The sequence below is a fragment of the Nicotiana attenuata genome, unplaced genomic scaffold, assembly GCF_001879085.1.
Source record: "Nicotiana attenuata strain UT unplaced genomic scaffold, NIATTr2, whole genome shotgun sequence".
NCBI lineage: Eukaryota > Viridiplantae > Streptophyta > Magnoliopsida > Solanales > Solanaceae > Nicotiana > Nicotiana attenuata.
Genome location: NW_017671255.1, coordinates 202210 through 224119, shown reverse-complemented (window position 1 = coordinate 224119; position 21910 = coordinate 202210). Strand labels below are relative to the sequence as shown.

The following is a 21910-nucleotide window of genomic DNA, read 5'->3' as shown; positions in this document are numbered from 1 at the left end:
GGAGCTCCAAGCAGTGATTTCAAGAGGGAATCGAGGGGTTTCAGTGAGGTAAGCTACTTGGGCTTTGTATTTTGTGTTTGTGATGATTTTTCCACTACCTAATCATGAAATTAGTGGGGAATTTGGGGTGAAGTTAAAGGTTAGGGCTTGAGTTTTGGAGAGGTTTGATTGGGGATTTGAGGGGCCATTTGAGGTCCGATTTTGACGGTTTTTGTATGTATAGACTCGGGAGTGAAAGGAGTTTCTAGTTTTGCGATTTTTGTTGGACTCCGAGACGTGGGCCCGGGGGCCGGGTTTGAGTCCAATTCGGGATTTTTGGTCTAATTTGATTGTTTTTGTGTGGAATTCATTCCTTTAGTGTATATTGATGATAATATACTGATTTTGGTTAGATTCGGAGCATTTAGAGGCCGAGTCGAGAGGCAAGGACATCGCGGGTTAGAGTGTTGTCCGGTTTGAGGTAAGTAATGACTGTAAATCTTGTTCTGAGGGTATGAAACCCCGGATTTCACATCGTTTCACTATTTTGAGGTGACGCACACGGTAGATGACGAGTGTGGGGGCGTGCACCGTTGGGGATTGTGACTTGGTCCGTCCCGTAGCAACTATTAAGTTGCGTATTTGACTGAAAACTATTTGATACTTATATGTTTTAGAAAGTATTACTATGTTTTGGGCTGAATGCCATATTTGGGCCTCGTGCCAAGCTGTTGGACCCTTATGGGCTTTTTTACTACTATTCCTCACTGTTTTGATTTAATATCTGTACTCAGTCATGCTATGTTTACTGATTTCATAACTCAGTCTTATTTACTCCGTTTTGATGCATAAAATGATATTTTGGGCTGAGCACCCTTTTTACTGTTAGCCCGAGTGGCTTGAGAGGTTTCAGACTGAGTGAGGCCGAGGGCCTGTGTTGTGTGGATATCATGGGATCCGGCTGCGTGCCGCAACATGTTGTACTGACTTGTGATATATGAGAGGCCGAGGGCCTGATTTATTATGCCACGAGATGGCTTGTTATAGCGCTTGGGCTGTAGGAGTAAGTCTGTACACCCCTAGTGAGCGCGAGTACCCTGAGTGAGTGATATGATATTGCCCGAGGGGTTGTTCTTGATTTATGTTGTACCCGAGGGGCTGATTACGAGAGATGTTATGCCCGAGGGGTGGTTTACGATACATGCTTTGCCCGAGGGGCTATTTATGATTTTTATCATTTTTTTACTCTAAACTTCATTGAACCTCTGTTGAAACTGTTAGAAAAACATTTTCAAAGGATTTTTACTGAAATTGGATTTTAATGAGATGATTTGATTTATATACTATTTTGGAAACATATTGTACTTACTATGGTGTAATGATGTGGATTTATGTGTTTCTTACTGCTCAATCTTTATTTACTTTTATTACTTACTGAGTTGACGTACTCACATTACTTCCTGCACCTTGTGCGCAGATCCAGGAGTTGCGAGTCGTGATAGCGAGTGCTGATCCTTCATCTTCGCGGATATCCGGATTCGGCAAGGTAGCTGCATGGCGATCGCAGCATTGTTGTTCTCCCTCTTATCTTCCTTAGACTATATTAGTATTTTCCAGACTGTGATAGTCTTAGTTGTATTTAGACAGTCCTTAGTAGATGCTCGTGACTTGTGACACCCCGATGTCGGACTTATGTTTCTTCCGCACTTGTATTTAGACTTATGTTATGAAATTTTTATTAATACTAGCTTAAAACGTCTTTATTATGAAATATTGGTTTGATTTGGGATTGTATCGGCTGGCCTAGTTTCATGATAGGTGCCATCACGACCGGGATGGTTTTGGGGTCGTGACATAGCTGATCCATCACTGGTGTGTGCCGCAACATCCGGCTAAACTACCCTAATGGACTGAGCTGCTGGAGTCTGAAACTGGGGAGCCATCTGCTCCGGAGTGTGAGTAGCGGGAGTGTGTGCTCCTCCCCCAGCCGGAGAGAGGGCTGGTGCTACAGGAAATGTGTTGGTCTGTGCCACACTCTCCATGAGGCCCACTAGACGGACCAAAGCATCATGAAGTACCGGGTGGCGATGAACCCCTCTAGGACCTGAGCTGGTCCTGCTGTAATGGTCTGGGATGGAGCCTCCTCATCAAACTCTACCTGAGGCTCCGCCACTGGTGCTGTTGCTCGAGTTCTGGGCTGAGCCCTGCCCCTGCCTCGGCCTCTGGCACGACCTCGACCTTGACCTCTGCCACTGGGGGCTCTGGCTGCTGCTCAGCTGAAGATGCGGTACGTGTTCTCGCCATTTGCGAAAGAACAATAGTAGGAGAGTTCAATTAGCACTGAGAGAACAAAAATTGCACAACAGAGAAGAATACAAGTGACGTTGTTCCTAAACTCTGTAGCCTCTGAGAGATAAGTACAGACGTCTCCATATCGATCCCCCAGACTCTACTAAGCCTGCTCGTGAATTGTGAGACCTAGGCAACCTAGTGCTCTGAGACCAACTTGTCGCGACCCGAAATTCCCACCTTCGACACCGTGATGGCACCTTACATTTCACTTGCTAGGCAAGTCAACATTAGAGAATTCACACAATCAACTTCAGCCAATTTTAATAACAGAATTAATTAAGCTAAACAGACGCTAAACAGAGTTTGTGGAATATTATAAAATCCAAAATATCTGAAACATTTAGGATCTGGAGTCACAACTCACGAGCTACTAAGATTTACAACAAACAGAGTCTGAAAGATAATACACTGTTTTGAAGGAAAAGAAACGATAAAATAATAAGACTAGGAAGAGACTCCAGGGTTTGCGGACGCCAGCAGATCTACCTTGGTCTCCTGACGATCAAGTCCAGCTGCTAAACTCGGGATCAATTCAATCCAATACCAAAATCTGCACAGAAGTGCACTATAGTATCAGTACAACCGACCCATGTACTAGTAAGTGTCGAACCTAACCTCGGCAAAGTAGTGACGAGGCTAGGACAAGACACCATAAAAAAACCTGTACAGTATAATATATATATATATATATATATATATATATATATATATATATATATATATATATATATAATATATATATAATACAACAATAAAGGAAACAAGACAGGTAATATTGGGAGGGGGACATGCTGAGGGGATCACAAAATAAGGATCACAGCAGAAACTAGAACTTTTATCAACCAACATAATTAGAACAGATAAGGACAAGTAACCATAACAAAAGAAATTACACGGCATCACACTTCGTGCTTTTACTCTCATACTCACCATATGAATCAAATAGGAATGGCACGACATCACCCTTCGTGCATTACCTCTCTCATAACATGGCACAGCATCACCCTTCGTGCATTAACACTCACAATATGACACGGCATCACCCTGCGTGCATTAACACTCACAAAATATGGCACGACATCACCCTTCGTGCATTAACACTCTCCCTCACCAAAACAAGGAGCAATAATAACAGGGAGATAGAAATGACAACAACAAGTCTTATTTCAATGTTTGATTCCACATCAACCTCAATGTTGAGTCAATACTCAATCAATACCAAGGTTCATAAACATGATACGATTGCTCAACATAACAAGTAGCTAGTCTAAACATGGATAATAGGATCAAAGAAGCAACAATTACAAGAATAAGACCCACTTGCATGCTATAACTCGATAACAACGCATAGGTACTCGTCACCTCACCTATGCGTTGTACCTAACATTCAAACACGTAACAAATAGGCAAATAAGACCTAATTCCACAAGCCAAGGTTAACCACGACATTTACCTTGCTCCAACATCCAACTCAAAGCTCAACCACCGCTTTTACCTTCACACAAGCCTCCGGATCAATAGAATCTAGCAAATTACCAACCAAACAATTTAATTTAAGACTTAGGAACTACCCACGATTGCAAAGAATTCAATTTAGGTCATTTTGAAAAAGTCAACAAAAGTCAACAACTGGGCCCTCTTGGTCCAAACTCGAAATTCGGATCAAAACCCGATTACCCATTCACCCCCGAGCCCGGATATATAATTAGTTTTGGAATCCTCCCTCAATTTGAGGTCTAAATTCCCAAATTTTGAAATCCCTAGTTTCTACCCAAAAATCCCCAATTCCATCATGAAAACCTTAGATTTTAGGTTGAAATCTTGTAAAATAAAGTGAAAGATTGAAAGAAACTAATTTAAAATCACTTACCTATGATTTGGGGAAGAAAAGGTCTTTGGAAAAATCGCCTCTTGTGTTTTAGGTTTTGAAAATTTGAAGAATGGGAGAAAAATCCCGTCTAAGTCTCTTTTCATCAGCTGCAGATGTCGCATTTGCGAAGTTTCGCCCGCAAATGCGAACCCCTTCTCATTTATTCATAGTTCGCAAATGCGAGAAAATGTTCGCAAATGCAAACACTGGATGACCTCAAATGCGACACAATCGTCGCAAATGCGAAGGCTACCCTCCATATACCAACTTCGCACCAACTTCGCAAATGCGAAGTTTGTTACGCAATTGCGAAACCTGTGTGGCCCAGCTCCTCTTCGCATTTGCGATGAGAAGTTTGGAAATGCGAATCTCTCAGAGATCGCAATTGCGGTGCCTGATCTCGCAAATGCGAGATCAGAGGCCTGCAACAAGATCAGTTACACCAGCAAGTCTTTTTCCAAGTTCAAATCACTCAGTAGCCTATCCGAAACTCACCCGAGCCCTCGGGGCTCCAAACCAAACATGCACACAAGTCTAAAAATATCATACGAACTTGCTCGCGTGATCAAATCGCCAAAATAATACCTAGAACTACGAATTTAGCACCAAATCAAATGAAATTTTAAAGAAAACTTTGAAACTTCTAATTTCTCAACCGGACGTCCGAATCACGTCAAACCAACTCTGTTTCTCATCAAATTTCACAGACAAGTCATAAATAGGGTATTGGACCTATACCAGGTTTTGGAACCAAAATACGGATCCGATACCCAAAAAGTCAAACCTTGGTCAAACATCTCCATTTTATTAAGTCTTTAACTTTCAAATTTCGACAAAGTCCGATATCTCGGGCTAGGGACTTCTGATTTTGATTTCGGGCATACGCCCAAGTCTTAAATCATGATACGGATCCACCGGGATCGTCAAAAAGCGAATTCGGGTTCGTTTACCAAAAATATTGACCAAAGTCAACTCAAATGAAGTTTTTAGGAAAAATTTCTTATTTTCATCAACTTTTAACACAAAAAGCTTTCCGAAAACATGCCCGAACTTTAAACGCAAATCGAGGAGGATAAAAATAAGATTTTTAGGGCTTAAAAGCACCGAATTGAGTTTTAAAATACAAGATGACATTTCGGGTCATCACACGCACTATCAAGAATAGAACAAATTATAAGTCTCGAATGATTTAAAATATCTACTAATAAAAAAGTCAACATAGCATAAGTCCATTATTTTATTGATTTATTTCATTTCTCAAATTTATTGCCAGCTAGTAAGTCCATTCCTTTGGAAGAAAAATATCTGACGAATAATGCTGCCCTAATAAATCACCATTCTCATTCTTGGCAAAACTGCACTCATCACTTTTTCAGCTTTCATCAACATATGTTACTACCAAAAGAAATGGGATGATCAATCAGTAATATTAGTGTATTAAGTCAATACAGATTACAAACTTGTACCTAATAAGATGCTAACAAAAGAGAGAACTATAGAAAAACTAAATTAAAGAACAACAACTCAATGATTAATTTTCAGTGAATAGGCTAATATCGTAAAGATATTATAGGTAGAGCTGCTAATTTAAATATAGTTAAAATACAAAACTTGTGGGTTGGCTGAAACTAATTGCACTCGCCAGTCGAAGAATATATAAAATATGTATATTTTTTTGTATGTAATGTTGAAATTATTCATAATGCAAAGTCAAAAATTTCTTTTCGAAATTCCATTTACAACCAATAGCCATGAGTTTTTTTTATCTATTTCCAAGTGGCCTCTTGCATGAAGCCTTAAAGCCAATGGCTTTGACAAATGGCTATGCAAGTCTACCATATGTCTTCATGCATGGAAGACAAGATACACTTGTCAATATTGGAGCCAAGTGGACTAACATAATGGGACAAGTGTCAAAAGTCTCTCGACACTTGTCATACATGCAACCTCCTTAATTTCCTATAAATAGGTTATGAATTAGCCATCATAATCACTCATTTTCTTAACCACGAATTTATCTAGCTAATCATTCCTTTCTTCCTAGTCTTCTTTGTGAATTATCCAACACATAAAATACCTTCATCTTCTCTTCTTCCTGGGCAACTATTTTGTGCAAATTCTAAACTTCCAGCCACGAGTGCACGTGTTTGGAGGTGCTGTGGAACCTTGGGGAGCGACCGGCCTTAACGATTTGCACCCAGTCGGGCCGAAATCGCTTTCAAGGCAGTGGCTTGCCACGACACAGTATTTTTGATAAGTTGTAGTCTTCTTTCCTTGTTGTTCTTAGTCAATATTATCTACTGATTTTCCTTACAACTTGAAAGCGATTTCGCATATAATATTGACTAATGGCCACCACTTTGAATAAAACACTTCCTGATCTCTCAAAGCTTGAGCCTTTAGATGGAAATAATTATAAGCGTTGGTCCCAGAAACTTTTAATTTTCCTTGAACAATTAGAAGTTGATTATCTTTTGTTTAGCGATCCTCCTGCTGATATTGTTGCTAATAGTTCTAATGCTGCTAATATTGATGTTGTTGATGATGCTGCTAAGAAGAAATATGAAAAGGATAACAAAACAGTAAGAGGGCATCTGCTTAACCATATGACTAACCCTCTCTTTGATTTGTTTATAAATTATAAATCCGCTAAAGTCATATGGGACAGTTTGGAGAAGAAATATGGTGCTGATGATGCAGGAAAAAATAAGTATGTCGTTGGAAAGTGGATCAAGTTTCAGATGGTTGATGATAAGCCAATCATTGAACAGGTTCACGAGTATGAGAACTTAACTGCTGATATTTTGAACGAAGGCATGGAGATGTGTGAGATTCTTCAGGCTAATGTTTTGCTTGAAAAGTTTCCACCTTCCTGGAGTGATTACAGGAATCAACTAAAACACAAGAAGAAAAACCTAACTCTTCAAGAACTAATCAGTCACATGAGGATTGAGAAATCAAACCGTCTCAAAGATGAGGAGTCTGAACAACTTAAGGATAAGATGAAATCTCTCTCTCTTAATTCTTCTAAAGCTAACCTTGTGGAATCTTCTAGTACTTTTGTGAAAGAAAGGTTTAAAGGAAAACAGAAGAAAGGCCAGAAGAAAGGACATGTGAAGAAGCAGAATTCCTTCAATAAACCGGAGGGCCATATTCAAAAGTCGAAAGAACCTTGCTATGTCTGCAGCAAAATTGGTCACAAGGCTTTTCAGTGCAACCAGAGACAAGGACAAAGCTCAAAGAATGGAGGAAAAGCTCCAGTCCAAGCCAACCTTACTGAGGGTGGTGATGTCATTGCTGCTGTAGTTGTTGAGGCAAACATGGTGGCTAACAAGACTGACTGGATACTGGACACAGGCGCTTCAAGGCATCTTTGCGCCAACAAAGAGCTGTTTCACGACTTTGAGGAATCTGCTGATGGCGAGTGTGTCTACATGGGTAACTCCACTACAACTGGAGTTATGGGTAAAGGAAAAGTTCTCCTTAAGCTAACTTCTAAAAAAACCTTAGCCTTGAAAAATATTCTGTATGTACCCTCCCTTCGTAGAAACTTAGTTTCTGGTGCGCTTCTCAACAAAGCAGGTCTTAAACTTGTTTTTGAATTTGATAAAGTTATTATTTCTCGTGGGGGAGGCTTTGTTGGGAAAGGTTATCTTAGTGGGGGTTTATTTGTAGGCTCAAGAGATTACTAATAATGCTAGTACTTTCAATTCTGCTTATATTGCTGAGTCTTTTGAGTTGTGGCATGGTAGATTAGGGCATGTTAATATTGCTTCTATTAAAAGACTTAGAAAAATGGAATTAATTCCTGCAGTTAATGTTGATAATTTTTCTAAGTGTCCTGTTTGTGTAGAAGCAAAACACACCAAAAAGCCTTTTAAGAATATAACTAGTAGAAAAACAGAATTGCTTGAACTAGTACATTCAGACTTAGCAGATTTCAAAAACACTGTTAATAAAGGTGGAAAGAAATACTACATCACCTTTGTAGATGACTTTTCTAGATACACTAAGGTATATCTTCTTAAGTCAAAAGATGAAGCTGAAAGCATATTTTTAAAATACAAGGCAGAAGTAGAGAATCAATTAGATAGAAAAATCAAGAGACTTAGGTCTGACAGGGGTGGTGAATATAGTACTAATACTCTAGAAGCCTTTTGTGAGGAAAATGGTATTATACATGAGATTAGTGCTCCCTATACTCCCCAACAAAATGGTGTAGCCAAACGGATAAATAGAACCCTTAAGGAAATGGTGAATTCTATGCTTTTGAGTTCGGTTTTATCTGATAATATATGGGGGGAAGCTGTTTTATCTGCATGTTATGTTCTTAATAAAGTCCCTCATAAGAAGTTAGATAAAACTCCATATGAGTTATGGAAAGGGTTTGCCCCTAACTTAAAATTTTTGAAAGTGTGGGGGTGTTTGACTAAGGTTGGTCTACCTGATTTTAAACAAGTAACTGTTGGACCCCAAGACTTTTAATGCTATTTTCATCGGTTATGCTCAAAATAGTGCTGCATATAGATTTATGTCTTTGAATGATAGTTCTATTTGCGAATCTAGAGATGTAGAATTTTTTGAGCATGTTTTTCCATTGAAAAATAATGTGCCTAGTGGTGTGACTAATAATGCTTCTACATTTATGCATGTTAATTCTCATATTGTGCCTTCTTCTAGTGTTACTGCTAATGAGCATGAAAATAACCTTAGAAGAAGCAAGAGGCGTAGAGTTGAAGCTAGATTTGGTCCTGACTTTATTACTACTTTTTGACTGAAAATATTGATCTTGATGTTTTGAGTGATGAATTAGTATCAATCTATTTAATAGAAGAAGACCCTAAGACATATAGTGAAGCAATGAGGTCAATAGATGCTAGTTTTTTTAAAGAGGCCATTAAAAGTGAATTAGACTCTATAGTTTCTAATCATACTTGGGGCTTGTGTGATTTGCCTAATGGTTGTAAACCCATAAGTAGCAAGTGGATATTTAAGAAGAAATTGAGACCTGGCGGTACAATTGAGAAATATAAGGCTAGACTTGTTATTAGGGGTTTTAATCAAAAGAAAGACATTGATTACTTTGACACTTATTCTCCTGTGACTAAGATAGCGACTATTAGAACTCTTGTTGCTGTAGCCGCTATTCATAATTTGGTAATACATCAAATGGATGTTGAAACAGCTTCCCTAAATGGTGATGTAGAGGAAGAGATCTATATGTCTCAACCTGAGGGATTTATGATTCAAGGACAGGAGAATAAAGTATGCAAATTGAGAAAGTCTTTGTATGGTCTAAAGCAGACACCTAATCAATGGTATGAAAAGTTTAATAGCACATTAGTGGATAATGGTTTTGTTGTTAATGCATCTGATACTTGTGTTTATTCCAAGATGATAGGATCAGATTGTGTTATTATATGTTTGTATGTGGATGACATGTTAATCTTTGGCCCTAATGTGAATGTTGTTAATGAAACTAAGATTTTTTTGTCTTCTAAATTTGAAATGAAAGATCTTGGAGAAGCAGATGTGATTTTAGGGGTTAAAATCAAAAGAACTTCTAATGGTTTTTCATTGTCTCGGTCTCATTATATTGAGAAAATGTTGAAAAGGTTTAATTGTTTTGATGTAGCACCTGTGAGAACTCCTTATGATCCTAGCATACACTTGAAAAAGAATAAGGAATCTAGTATTTCTCAAACTGAGTATGCTAAGATAATTGGTAGTGTAATATTTCTCATGAATTATACACGACCTGATATTGCTTATGATGTTAGTAGATTGAGTAGATATACTCACAACCCTAGTAGTGAACACTGGAATGCTCTTCATCGTTTGCTAAGGTATTTGAGAGGTACTATGGATTGGTGTTTGCATTTTAATAAATTTCCTGCTGTTTTAGAAGGATTTTGTGATGCAAACTGGGTTACTGACAATGATGAAGTTAGCTCCACTAGTGGCTATGTGTTCACTTTGGGTGCAGGTGCTATTTCATGGAAGTCTTCAAAACAGACTTGTATAGCACAATCTACTATGGAGTCTGAATTCATTGCTCTTGAGTTGGCAGGGCAAGAAGCCGAGTGGTTGAGAAACTTATTGGCAGATGTGCCTTTGTGGGGAAGACAAGCTTCACTAGTTTCTCTACATTGTGACTCACATGCAACAATTGAATTGCCAAAAATAGTGTGTACAATGGAAAAAGAAGACATATCCGCATTAGGCATGGTGCGGTAAAACAGTTGTTGAAACATGGTGTTATTTCCTTGGAATATGTAAGATCTGAAAGAAATTTGGCGGTTCCTTTAACCAAGGGTTTGGCAAGGAGAGTTATCCTTGAAACGTCAAGGGAGATGGGGCTAAAGCCCATAGATTGAGGAAGTATGGTGGATATCCGTTTGTGGTCAAACGAAGCCATATGAGACCTCAATATGCACTACATTTCCTATCCCTATGGCGTGTGGTAGTGCTTTATAAGGTTGAGCTTATTGTGCTCTTAATGATTCCATAGCCTTAAGGTAGTCTATGTGTAGATAGACTTGATGGAATTACCTACGTGAGTGTAAAGGTGCGGTCGCCTTTTATAAAAGACTTGGGATGTCTTTCTAGAGCACTCATGAGACCCAAGGTATGTGCATGACCATAAAAGCACTTTGTTAGTATCGCAGAGTTTGCATAAAATTAAGGATATAGTATGTGTTGTGAGGGTCTCAATTAATGTCCATTCAGTTCAAGAGTACTTTACTTTGTGGATGTTAGTTGTTGCCTCATTTCACTACGTGTCAATTCAAATCGAAAGATATTGACACTTAAGTACATATTCCTTCCTTTGCCCGGAATTGTTCTATTTTTGGCTTTGCATTAGTGGGGGATTGTTGGAATTATTCATAATGCAAAGTCAAAAATTTCTTTTTGAAATTCCATTTACAACCAATAGCCATGAGTTTATTATCTATTTCCAAGTGGCCTCTTGCATGAAGCCTTAAAGCCAAGTGTTGAATGGCTTTGACAAATGGCTATGCAAATCTACCATATGTCTTCATGCATGGAAGACAAGATACACTTGTCAATATTGGAGCCAAGTGGACTAACATAATGGGACAAGTGTCAAAAGTCTCTCGACACTTGTCATACATGCAACCTCCTTAATTTCCAATAAATAGGTTATGAATTAGCCATCATAATCACTCATTTTCTTAACCAAGAATTTATCTAGCTAATCATTCCTTTCTTCCTAGTCTTCTTTGTGAATTATCCAACACATAAAATACCTTCATCTTCTCTTCTTCCTGGGCAACTATTTTGTGCAAATTCTAAACTTCCAGCCACGAGTGCACGTGTTTGGAGGTGCTGTGGAACCTTGGGGAGCGACCGGCCTTAACGATTTGCACCCAGTCGGGCCGAAATCGCTTTCAAGGCAGTGGCTTGCCACGACACAGTATTTTTGATAAGTTGTAGTCTTCTTTCCTTGTTGTTCTTAGTCAATATTATCTACTGATTTTCCTTACAACTTGAAAGAGATTTCGCATATAATATTGACTAATGGCCACCACTTTGAATAAAACACTTCCTGATCTCTCAAAGCTTGAGCCTTTAGATGGAAATAATTATAAGCGTTTGTCCCAGAAACTTTTAATTTTCTTTGAACAATTAGAAGTTGATTATGTTTTGTTTAGCGATCCTCTTGCTGATATTGCTGCTAATAGTTCTAATGCTGCTAATATTGATGTTGTTGATGATGCTGCTAAGAAGAAATATGAAAAGGATAATAAAACAGTAAGAGGGCATCTGCTTAGCCATATGACTAACCCTCTCTTTGATTTGTTTATAAATTATAAATCCGCTAAAGTCATATGGGACAGTTTGGAGAAGAAATATGGTGCTGATGATGCGGGAAAAAAGAAGTATGTCGTTGGAAAGTGGATCAAGTGTCAGATGGTTGATGACAAGCCAATCATGGAACAGGTTCACGACTACGAGAACTTAACTGCTGATGTTTTGAACGAAGGCATTGAGATGTGTGAGATTCTTCAGGCTAATGTTTTGCTTGAAAAGTTTCCACCTTCCTGGAGTGATTACAGGAATCAACTAAAACACAAGAAGAAAAACCTAACTCTTCAAGAACTAATCAGTCACATGAGGACTGAGAAAGCAAACCGTCTCAAAGATGAGGAGTCTGAACAACTTAAGGATAAGATGAAATCTCTCTCTCTCTTAATTCTTCTAAAGCTAACCTTGTGGAATCTTCTAGTACTTTTGTGAAAGATAGGTTTAAAGGAAAACAGAAGAAAGGCCAGAAGAAAGGACATGTGAAGAAGCAGAATTACTTCAATAAGCCGGAGGGCCATATTCAAAAGTAGAAAGAACCTTGCTATGTCTGCGGCAAAATTGGTCACAAGGCTTTTCAGTGCAACCAGAGACAAGGACAAAGCTCAAAGAATGGAGGAAAAGCTCCAGTCCAAGCCAACCTTACTGAGGATGGTGATGTCATTGCTGTAGTTGTTGAGGCAAACATGGTGGCTAACAAGACTGACCGGATACTGGGCACAGGCGCTTCAAGGCATCTTCGCGCCAACAAAGAGCTGTTTCACGACTTTGAGGAATCTGCTGATGGCGAGTGTGTCTACATGGGTAACTCCACTACAGCTGCAGTTATGGGTAAAGGAAAAATTCACCTTAAGCTAACTTCTGAAAAAACCTTATAACCACAGAAAAAGTATTTATAATCCGTAATATAGCAAATGATATCTATAGATGGCTAATTACTACTAAAAGATAGTGGTTTATGAAAATTTCTCTTTTTGAATTTCTCCCGGAAAGTCCATCTATTTGGGCCAACCCATCTTACCCTGAATAATGATCCAATTTCGTAGTGGGCTAGCAGTCCAATCCAGGTAATTTTCAGATCCAAATCCTAAGAAATCCATCCGCCATGGATTAGACAGTCGACAGTTACCTTCTCACTATTCCATATAGTAGTTGCACACCTCAATCGTACAGTACTCCATTAAATTACTAACTTATTTCTTTCAAAAACTGGGTAAACCAACAGAAATTCCAGAGAAACAAAGACAAAATAAAATAGTTAAATAGTTAAGTATATATTTTGATTCGATTCCCATTTTCTAGTGTCAAAATCCACCATATATCACCACATTGTGCACGACGTTGTTTCAATCATCATCGATTCAAATGCTCGGCGGTTCAATTTCCGGCGGCCGTAGTAACGTCCGCGTTGTCGTCGTCGGCGACCGCGCCACCGGCAAATCAAGCCTCATTACCGCTGCCGCCACTGAAACTTTTCCGGAGGAAGTTCCGCCGGTGCTTCCTCCGACTCGACTTCCCGCCGATCTCTATCCTGATAATGTTCCTGTTACGATCATTGACACTTCCTCAAGGTTCTTACTGCTTTTTTTTTGGAGTTTGAATACTTGATTTGTTGGTTATTCATGAAAGTTATCATATTATGATGAATTGTTTGGATATGATATGTAGTTTGGAGAGCAGAGGTAAGGTTGCTGAAGAATTGAAGCGAGCTGATGCTGTCGTCCTCACCTATGCTTGCGATCAACCTTCTACTCTCAATCGCTTGACTACTTTCTGGCTTTACGAGTTTCGTCGCTTAGAGGTTTTTTCCCCCCTCCCAATCAACCTATTTTACTCCATCTGTGTCCAATTTGTTTGGCTTTTTTTTCCATGGTTAGTGTGTCAAACCCTGAAGTTAAAGTCGAATATATTTTAGTTCAATTTTCAAACGTAAAATTTAGATAGTCAGAAGCTACAGAAAAATATTGAGTATCGGATGGTGAAAGAATACATTCAAAAAATACTGGTCAAATTCACTAATTCCAGAAAAGTGCCAAATATCTTGAGAGGGAGCATATATTCCTTTTTACGTGCCTTTTGCTGTTAATGGATTGATTATTACTTTATTTTCTTAAACATGGAGGACTATGTCTATGGTCACCAGCTAGTTTTAGTATTTTTAAAGTATTTTTTCTGGAAAGTGTTGTTCCTTTTTGTTAATGCAATTTCATTGTTATTCCAAATATCATCTTTATGGCAAGTCGATTAAGTATCACACTGTAACTCTTTTGGATGGGTAGTGTACTTCTGTGGTATGTATTGAGATATGAGAAAGTGACTTCTGTGCATTCTACCATGGTTAGATCAAGGTGCCGGTAATTGTTGTTGGCTGTAAGCTAGATAAGCGAGATGAGGAGCATCATATGAATCTAGAGCAAGTGATGGCTCCAATCATGCAACAGTTCCGCGAGATTGAGACTTGCATAGAATGTTCTGCGGCAAACCTAGTTCAGGTGCGTGCAACTTGTCACTAGGAACTTTTCCTTGCAGATGTTTTATATTTCAGTAGTGTGATGTTTTTTTTAACCTTTACAGGTACCTGAAGTGTTCTATTATGCTCAGAAAGCTGTACTTCATCCAACAGCTCCACTTTTTGATCATGAAACTCAGGCTCTTAAACCCCGTTGTGTTAGAGCATTGAAACGGATATTTATCCTTTGTGACCATGACATGGATGATGCTCTCAATGATGAAGAGCTTAATGAATTTCAGGTCATTCTTCACGTTGATGTCCTCTAATTTGTTAAAACATTTGATTACTTACTTTAGTTTTTTATTTCAAGAAACCTTATTCTCTAGCATTTCGTGTTCCATCAAATTTGGCAGATTAAGTGCTTCAATGCTCCCCTGCAGCCTGCTGAAATAGTGGGTGTCAAGAGAGTAGTACAGGAGAAGCTACCTCAAGGTGTAAATGACATGGGGCTCACATTGACAGGATTTCTTTTTCTTCATGCACTTTTTATAGAGAAGGGTCGACTCGAGACCACTTGGACCGTGTTAAGGAAATTTGGGTACAATGATGAAATTAAGCTGAAGGATGAGTACCTTTCAATACCTTTCAAAAAAGCTCCTGATCAGGTGACTATTTATGAAGCAGATGACTATTATGACACTCGTTAAAGTCCAAGAAATTATTATGGTTATAGTTGACTGGTGTTTGGAAGAACTTTGGCATAGATGCTAGAAGGAAAATTCATGGGGAATATCAATAATAGGTTGACCTGGTTTGCTTAGAGTTTCTGATTCATGGTGAATCAGCACCCTTATTCACATTTCTGATTGTGGAAAATTATCAAGGATCAGTTTATAGGAACTGTCTACGTTCCAGTGCTGCTTCTTTTTTCGTAGGTTTAAGTTGTCTGACACAAATATTGTTTGTTACCAGAAAAACTCCGGTGGTATATTCATATTTGTTTTTAGCGGCTCACTGTCTTTCTGTCAGTTCCCTTCTCACCAATGTTGTGTTTTCTTGCAGAGTCTGGAGTTGACCAGCGAAGCAGTGGAGTTCTTGAAAGGGGTCTTCAGCACATTTGACACTGATAAAGTATACTTGTGCACTGTTTTTTCATGCATTTTGTCGTATATGACTGTTTTTTTCCATGTATTTAATATGACTTGATAAATGATGTTATGCGTCCATTGTTGGTAAGGGGTGGGCTTATTCTGAGTAATCTATGAGTGAATTGATCTCACCAGAACTCTAAATGGTACTAAAGATAAAGGACAATCTGTGATACAGTAAGTCAAAAAGAATGTTCTTAAGACAAAGGAACAATTATATAGTCACAATGTAATTTTCACTCAATTATAAATGTAAAATTGAACTTTGAGGAATTTTAATGAGTTGAGCCAAATTCCAATTATCCTCCTTTTTTTAAGATTCCAAAATCAAACTTGAAGATAATAAAGAGTCAGTAGAAAACGGTCAAACACAATGCGCAGCTTCTATAAGATTCACACTCAGCTCATTGGCAGATCTAAGAACTTATCCATAAATAGCCTTCATGATATGGAAAGAATTTTAGAACTTTATCTCTCATTACAGTCCTTATCTCTGGATGAAAGAGGAGCTCTATCCGTTTTTGACTGCAATACTGATTCCATATTTAAGCTGTGTCAATTTGCAGTGTATTGTCTCTTCCCTTGTCTTGTTTCTTTAGGATGGTAATAAGTTTATGAAGACTAGTAAGGCTGGAATGATTATGCAAATACTTTTGCTAAGCCTTTTAAGTCTTTTGATAATACCAGACATCTTACACTTATTGTCCGCTGTTCCTAAATCTGTAAATCTTTGTTTTATGCAGGATGGAGTCCTTAGGAATTCTGAGCTTGATGATCTATTTTCAACTGCACCAGAAAGGTAAATTGGTTTCTGTGAGCTCTTTGTTGTGAAGTCTCTACATTTGGACGGCTTTGTTGCGCACTTCCTGCTAATGAATGTGAATTATTAGGACACTACTAATTACTATTACAAATTTTGTCCATTCATTGATGGAAGCTGCTTCACTTATACATCCATTAAATGCCAAAGGGTTGCTTACATAATTATTTCAGACTTTGACGAGAAATCTGTCAAATATGCATATGCTCTTGCTTGACACATTAAGTTTGATCGAATGAGACAGACTTCAGCAGACTTGTAACACATCTATCGTGAATCTCATATAGGATGTTGAGTCTTTCCTTAAAGTTATCCTTAGATATGGTAGCTCTGAGTAATTTGTGTGCAGCTAATTGTGAGGATGTGAATTTTCAGTCTTTTGATATTACTAGGGATAAGTTGAATAACGCTTGCAGATTAATTTAGACACTTCTCATTTCAGTTATCTTTTTTCTTTTCTAATAGGTTCTGTAAAATAATATTTGTCATTATCATTGATGCTCTTTGTTTGAATCGTATGACGAGAAGGGTTCTCGACTCTCTCTCTCTCTATCTCTTCCCCCCCCCCCCCCCCCAACCCCCACCCTCCCCTTTGAGCTGATTGCTAACCTGGCTTTTTTTATGTTTGAAAAAATTGCAGTCCCTGGGGTGAAACTCCCTACAAGGATGCTGTGGAAAGAACTCCATTAGGGGGCTTGTCTCTTTCTGCTTTCCTGTCTGAGGTTCGTACCTCGAGTTTTCTTTCTCATCCCCCTCTCCCTGGTTGTTGCATTTGTCAAGAGGGTTTCCTAACTCTTTAAAATTACTTCCTACAGATTCCATATTATTTTCTTTCAGAATTAGATTATTTGGAAATATGCCTCCCCTTGCTGTAATTCCTTAGATTCATGGCACAGTTAACTTGTTCGAATGTAGTAGGTGGATCGCAACTCAAAATTTGATTGATCTTGTTTTCACTTCACTTTTAAATTCTTTTCTACTGAGTAGAAGGGTCATTAGGATATTGAGCTTATATATTTTGCTCTCTATGATTTCATTAATAAAAGGGATTGTGCTAGTCTGCTATATCTGGTTTATTTCACATTCAATGCCTATAATGTTACATATTCTAGTTGACACACTCTATAGGAGCAAAAATAATTTTTGTTAAGGCATTTTCTTTAAAGATCCAAACTGCTAATGCCGATATCAATACCAGTGGGCTCTTATGACGTTGCTGGAACCAGCTCAAAGTTTGGCCAACTTGATATACATCGGGTATAACTGTGGTGCTGCAGCAGCTCTCCGTCTTACCAGGAGAAGATCAGTCGATCGAAAGAAACAACAGACAGATCGAAATGTTTACCGGTGCTTTGTTTTTGGTCCTAAAGGATCTGGCAAATCGGCCTTGCTGAAGTCATTACTGGGAAGGTATCTATTTGAACTTAAGCTAGTGAATTGCTTTTGTTAATAGTTCTTGTTAATGGCTTTTAGAAACATCCAGTTTTAATATTATGGGCAGATCTCCATTTCCTAATTGGCCAGGCAAATGACCATATCTCCCTTTGTCATTTTTCTTTACTATTCTTTGTCTGGCAATTTCTGATGCATAACTTTTGTTCACCAAAGGCCTTTCTCAGAAAATTATGCGGCGACAACTGACGAGCACTATGCTGTTAATGTTGTTGACCGTCTTGGGGTAAGTGCTCTCAGAAGATTATCATTTGGCTTGATAGGATGTTATACTTGATCTTTCAAACACTTGTCTGCCTGTGTGCTGCAAATATGATATCTTAGCTTCTGCTCAAATGATTCCCTATTAATATGCATAGTGTTAATTAGAAGAGTCTTATGCTTTTCTTTGATGCATGGATACCCATCCTCTGTAAATTAAAAGAGTCATTGCACTTACAACTTTATTCCCTTGTTGAATTCTCTCGAGATTGAATGTAAGTACGTTCCCATAATACTAAACATGGTTTTTATGCAGGGAACTAAGAAAACTCTTGTACTTAGGGAGATTCCAGAAGACGAAGTTAAGATGCTTCTATCTAATAAGGAATCTTTGGCGTCTTGTGATGTAGCAGTGTTTGTATATGACAGGTGAATAATGCAAGATCTGAATTAGACTAAAGGCTTTTCTGTACAGTTGAATTCATTGTTATATACCATCGCTTGGATAGAGAGGCTGTTTTAAAATTTTATGGGGGTGAAAAGCCCTGTGTTTCTTTCACTTACAAATGCAACTCTCTTATGCTAACATTTCTTTTCGGTAAGGCCCTCCTCTCTCTTATGCTAACATTATTTTGGGAAATCACAACTACTGATGTGTACACACAAACACATCTTTAACCATCAGGAGTATGGACTGCTCATAGGCTCCATCTTTTTTAAAGTTGTACAAAATCAGCTAGCAGAAGCATCTGTTGCTGTGATGCAACATGATTATATGACTGTATATTTGTTGGTTAAAAATTGATATTATACTGGATCCTAGATTAATCCACCCATAGTGGTATATTGCCAATTAGATGGCACATTATCGTGGCTCTTTGGTTTTAACCGTTTTATATGTTGTTGGGTCTATTTAATGGTTAATCACAGTTTTGTTCCCCACCCTTGCGGTCAAAGAAGAACCCCCTCCATGATATGTATGACATTTACAGACTAGTCATGGTTCCATCTGGTATTAACTTCATATCTTCTCTCTTACTATGTTATGGGGGGTTTTCCCAATAATCAAGTGCTGTTGATGCTTACTGCTAGGTTTCATATACTGTGGGTGTGAGAGGTTCTTTCTTCTTCAACTTTGTCATGATAATGTTTTTTTTTTTTGTGTGGAAACTTTCTTTTCCCTTTAGCTCGGATGAATATTCTTTAAAAAGAGCATCGGAATTGCTAATGACTGTGGCAAGGCGAGGGGAAATTAGTGGTTTCATGATGCCTTGTCTATTTGTTGCTGCAAAGGACGATCTTGATTCATATCCAATGGCAATAAAGGATTCAGCAAAGGTATTTATAGTGGTTTCATTGTGTTATATTTTGTGCTCAAATTTAATGTACCCTGTGTTTTTAAAAAAATTACATAAACGATTTTATGATTTCTTGATTTTGCTTTCCATATATGCCTTTTTGATAAAAAAATCAATTTATGTTCAGATATGTCAGAGTTTTGGAATAGATGCACCTATTCACATAAGTGTAAAGGAGAGAGATCTGAATAGTGTGTTCAATAGAATTGTCACTGCTGCAGAGCACCCTCATTTAAGTGTTCCTGAAACTGAAGTTGGACGTAGCCAGAAGCGATATCGTCACCTTGTTAATCGCTCTCTCATGTTTACTTCAGGTACTTTTGACTCTAATACCCCTAAAGATATCTCCAAAGAGAAGTACAAAATGGAACTGAAATAACGAAAATTGGCCCTGCAGATAGGATGGCATATTAGAGCGAAAATTTTCAAATAAAATGTTTGCATACCATCTAATTCTTAACTCAAAAATTGCAGTTGTGGCTGCTGTTGCCGTAGTTGGACTGGCAGCATATCGATCTTATGCTGCACGGAAGAATACCTCAAGCTAGGTAATGTCCTGTTCTACTGGAGAACCAATAGTTAATTTTCAACTCAATAAGAAAGTTTCCCCGCTATTCCTTTGATCTCTACTAGAGAATTAGCTAAATGTCCTTGTACATATGCTCAGACTTCTTCCAAAGGTTATTTCAATTTTGTCCATCTGGTCTTATCCATTTCCTGTTGAAAGTATCAGCTAGGTGCTATTTTTCCTTCTTCACACTTTGTTTTAGAAAGCACGAATTACCTTTTTTGATCTACAGTTTATTAGTAATGTAATATTTAGGTGGCATTTGGACTGGATATCATTATTAGAAAAGCTTTGGGAAAATAATTCTTGGAAAAGTTGCCTATTCAGATTGGTTTTTGGAGGAAATGTTAAACATTTGGTTGGTTTTTCTGGGAATCTAGGTAATTTATTTTCTCATTTCTTTTTTCAAAATCGACTTTTTCATTATGAATAAGTCAAAAGGGCAAAACACATTTACACAACGAACTTCAATATTTTACAAAATTTTCTAATGAGTTAAAATCTTAAATGTGCCTCTCTCTCTATATATCTATCTGTATATGTAACAATATTTTAAAAAATACACAGGTGCACAATCACACATTTGTGTGCATTCCATGATCCACGAGTACCAATGTATTGGGAATTTTGATAGGAATGGATAGACGCAATAGGATACTAGAATTGGACTTGTTTAATATATAAATAGAAGAGAGAATACAATTTGACTCTTAAAAAGGATCATTGGTTGACGATAGGGGTGTACATGGATCGGGTTGGTTCGGTTTTTATCAAAATCAAATCAAACCAACTATATCGGTTTGGATTGATTCGGTTTTGTCGGGGTTTTTGTTACATGAATATTATTTCAATCTTACTTTGTTAAAGTTTTGATAAATAAATACATTATATGTTTATTAAAAATTGAAAAAAACTTACGAACATATGATCTATAAAAATATTCTTATAGGAAATTTCTTTTAGTAACACATGATAGTTATGTTCTTAGTCATCTAACAATAATTTTTCGTCTTTCAAGATTAATTGAATTTAATAATTAAACATAATAATCAATACGATACCTAAATAATAAAATATGTTATTTAAATTAAATTATCAAAATACCATTTCAAATTCTAAAAAGATATAAGAATTTAATAGATCTTGACATATGATATGAATATGAAAGAATAAAGAGCTTGACTCATTTCAATAATATTTGATAAGAAAATGATGACACGACCCATTATATAAAGTAAATAAAAATGGAAAACTTCATATTATTAAATATTACATAGCATAAGAAAACCCAAATATTTCTAGACATTTTTTAAAGAAAAATCTATATAAGGTCGTAAAAGTATATATAAAAATTATATATTTATATATCGGTTTGGTTCGGATTTTTTCACTCAATACCAAACCAAATCAAACCAAACCTAGTCAGTTTTTTTAATCAGTTTGGTTTGACTTCTCGGTTTGGTGCGATTTTTCGGTTCTATTTGAACACCCCTAGTTGACAGAACTTCATAGAAAGTGTAGTTGAAACAAGAGTTCAGTGATTTGAGTATGCTACTACTACTAGTAGTTTATAATTTTATGCGATTATTTGATACAGTATGACCTTTTTATAACAACATCCTTATATAACAACCATTCACTATAAAAGCCATTTTTTTTAGAACGATTTTTATGTTATATTCTCTATAGCAACTTTTTACCTGTAACAACAACATTCATCTTTATAGCAGTACGCTCTTTGTAAAATTACCCATCTATAACAGTCATGTAGAATTTCTAAGATTACCACTAATAAGCCTAAAGATTTTAATTTGATCAACATTCTTAAAACTTTAGTGCACCACTTATAATAAAAATATATGTTGGTACATACTTCCATAATT

The 21910-nt window shown here is 37.3% G+C and overlaps 2 protein-coding genes across 2 annotated transcripts; both read left to right on the top strand.

Annotated features, from left to right (window-relative positions):
• The first annotated feature begins 11743 nt into the window (after positions 1-11743).
• On the top strand, positions 11744-12906 carry LOC109207076. The gene is made up of 2 exons (XM_019369959.1): positions 11744-12451; positions 12610-12906. The coding sequence occupies exons 1-2, from the start codon at positions 11744-11746 to the stop codon at positions 12904-12906; spliced, it is 1005 nt and encodes a 334-aa protein (XP_019225504.1).
• Positions 12907-13121: 215 nt separating this feature from the next.
• LOC109207083 (mitochondrial Rho GTPase 1-like) lies at positions 13122-20372 on the top strand. The gene is made up of 14 exons (XM_019369967.1): positions 13122-13599; positions 13697-13829; positions 14371-14520; positions 14603-14779; positions 14894-15145; positions 15543-15611; positions 16372-16427; positions 17089-17170; positions 17647-17858; positions 18057-18126; positions 18418-18530; positions 19289-19439; positions 19587-19773; positions 19934-20372. The coding sequence occupies exons 1-14, from the start codon at positions 13394-13396 to the stop codon at positions 20005-20007; spliced, it is 1932 nt and encodes a 643-aa protein (XP_019225512.1). The 5' UTR covers positions 13122-13393; the 3' UTR covers positions 20008-20372.
• Positions 20373-21910: the final 1538 nt, after the last annotated feature.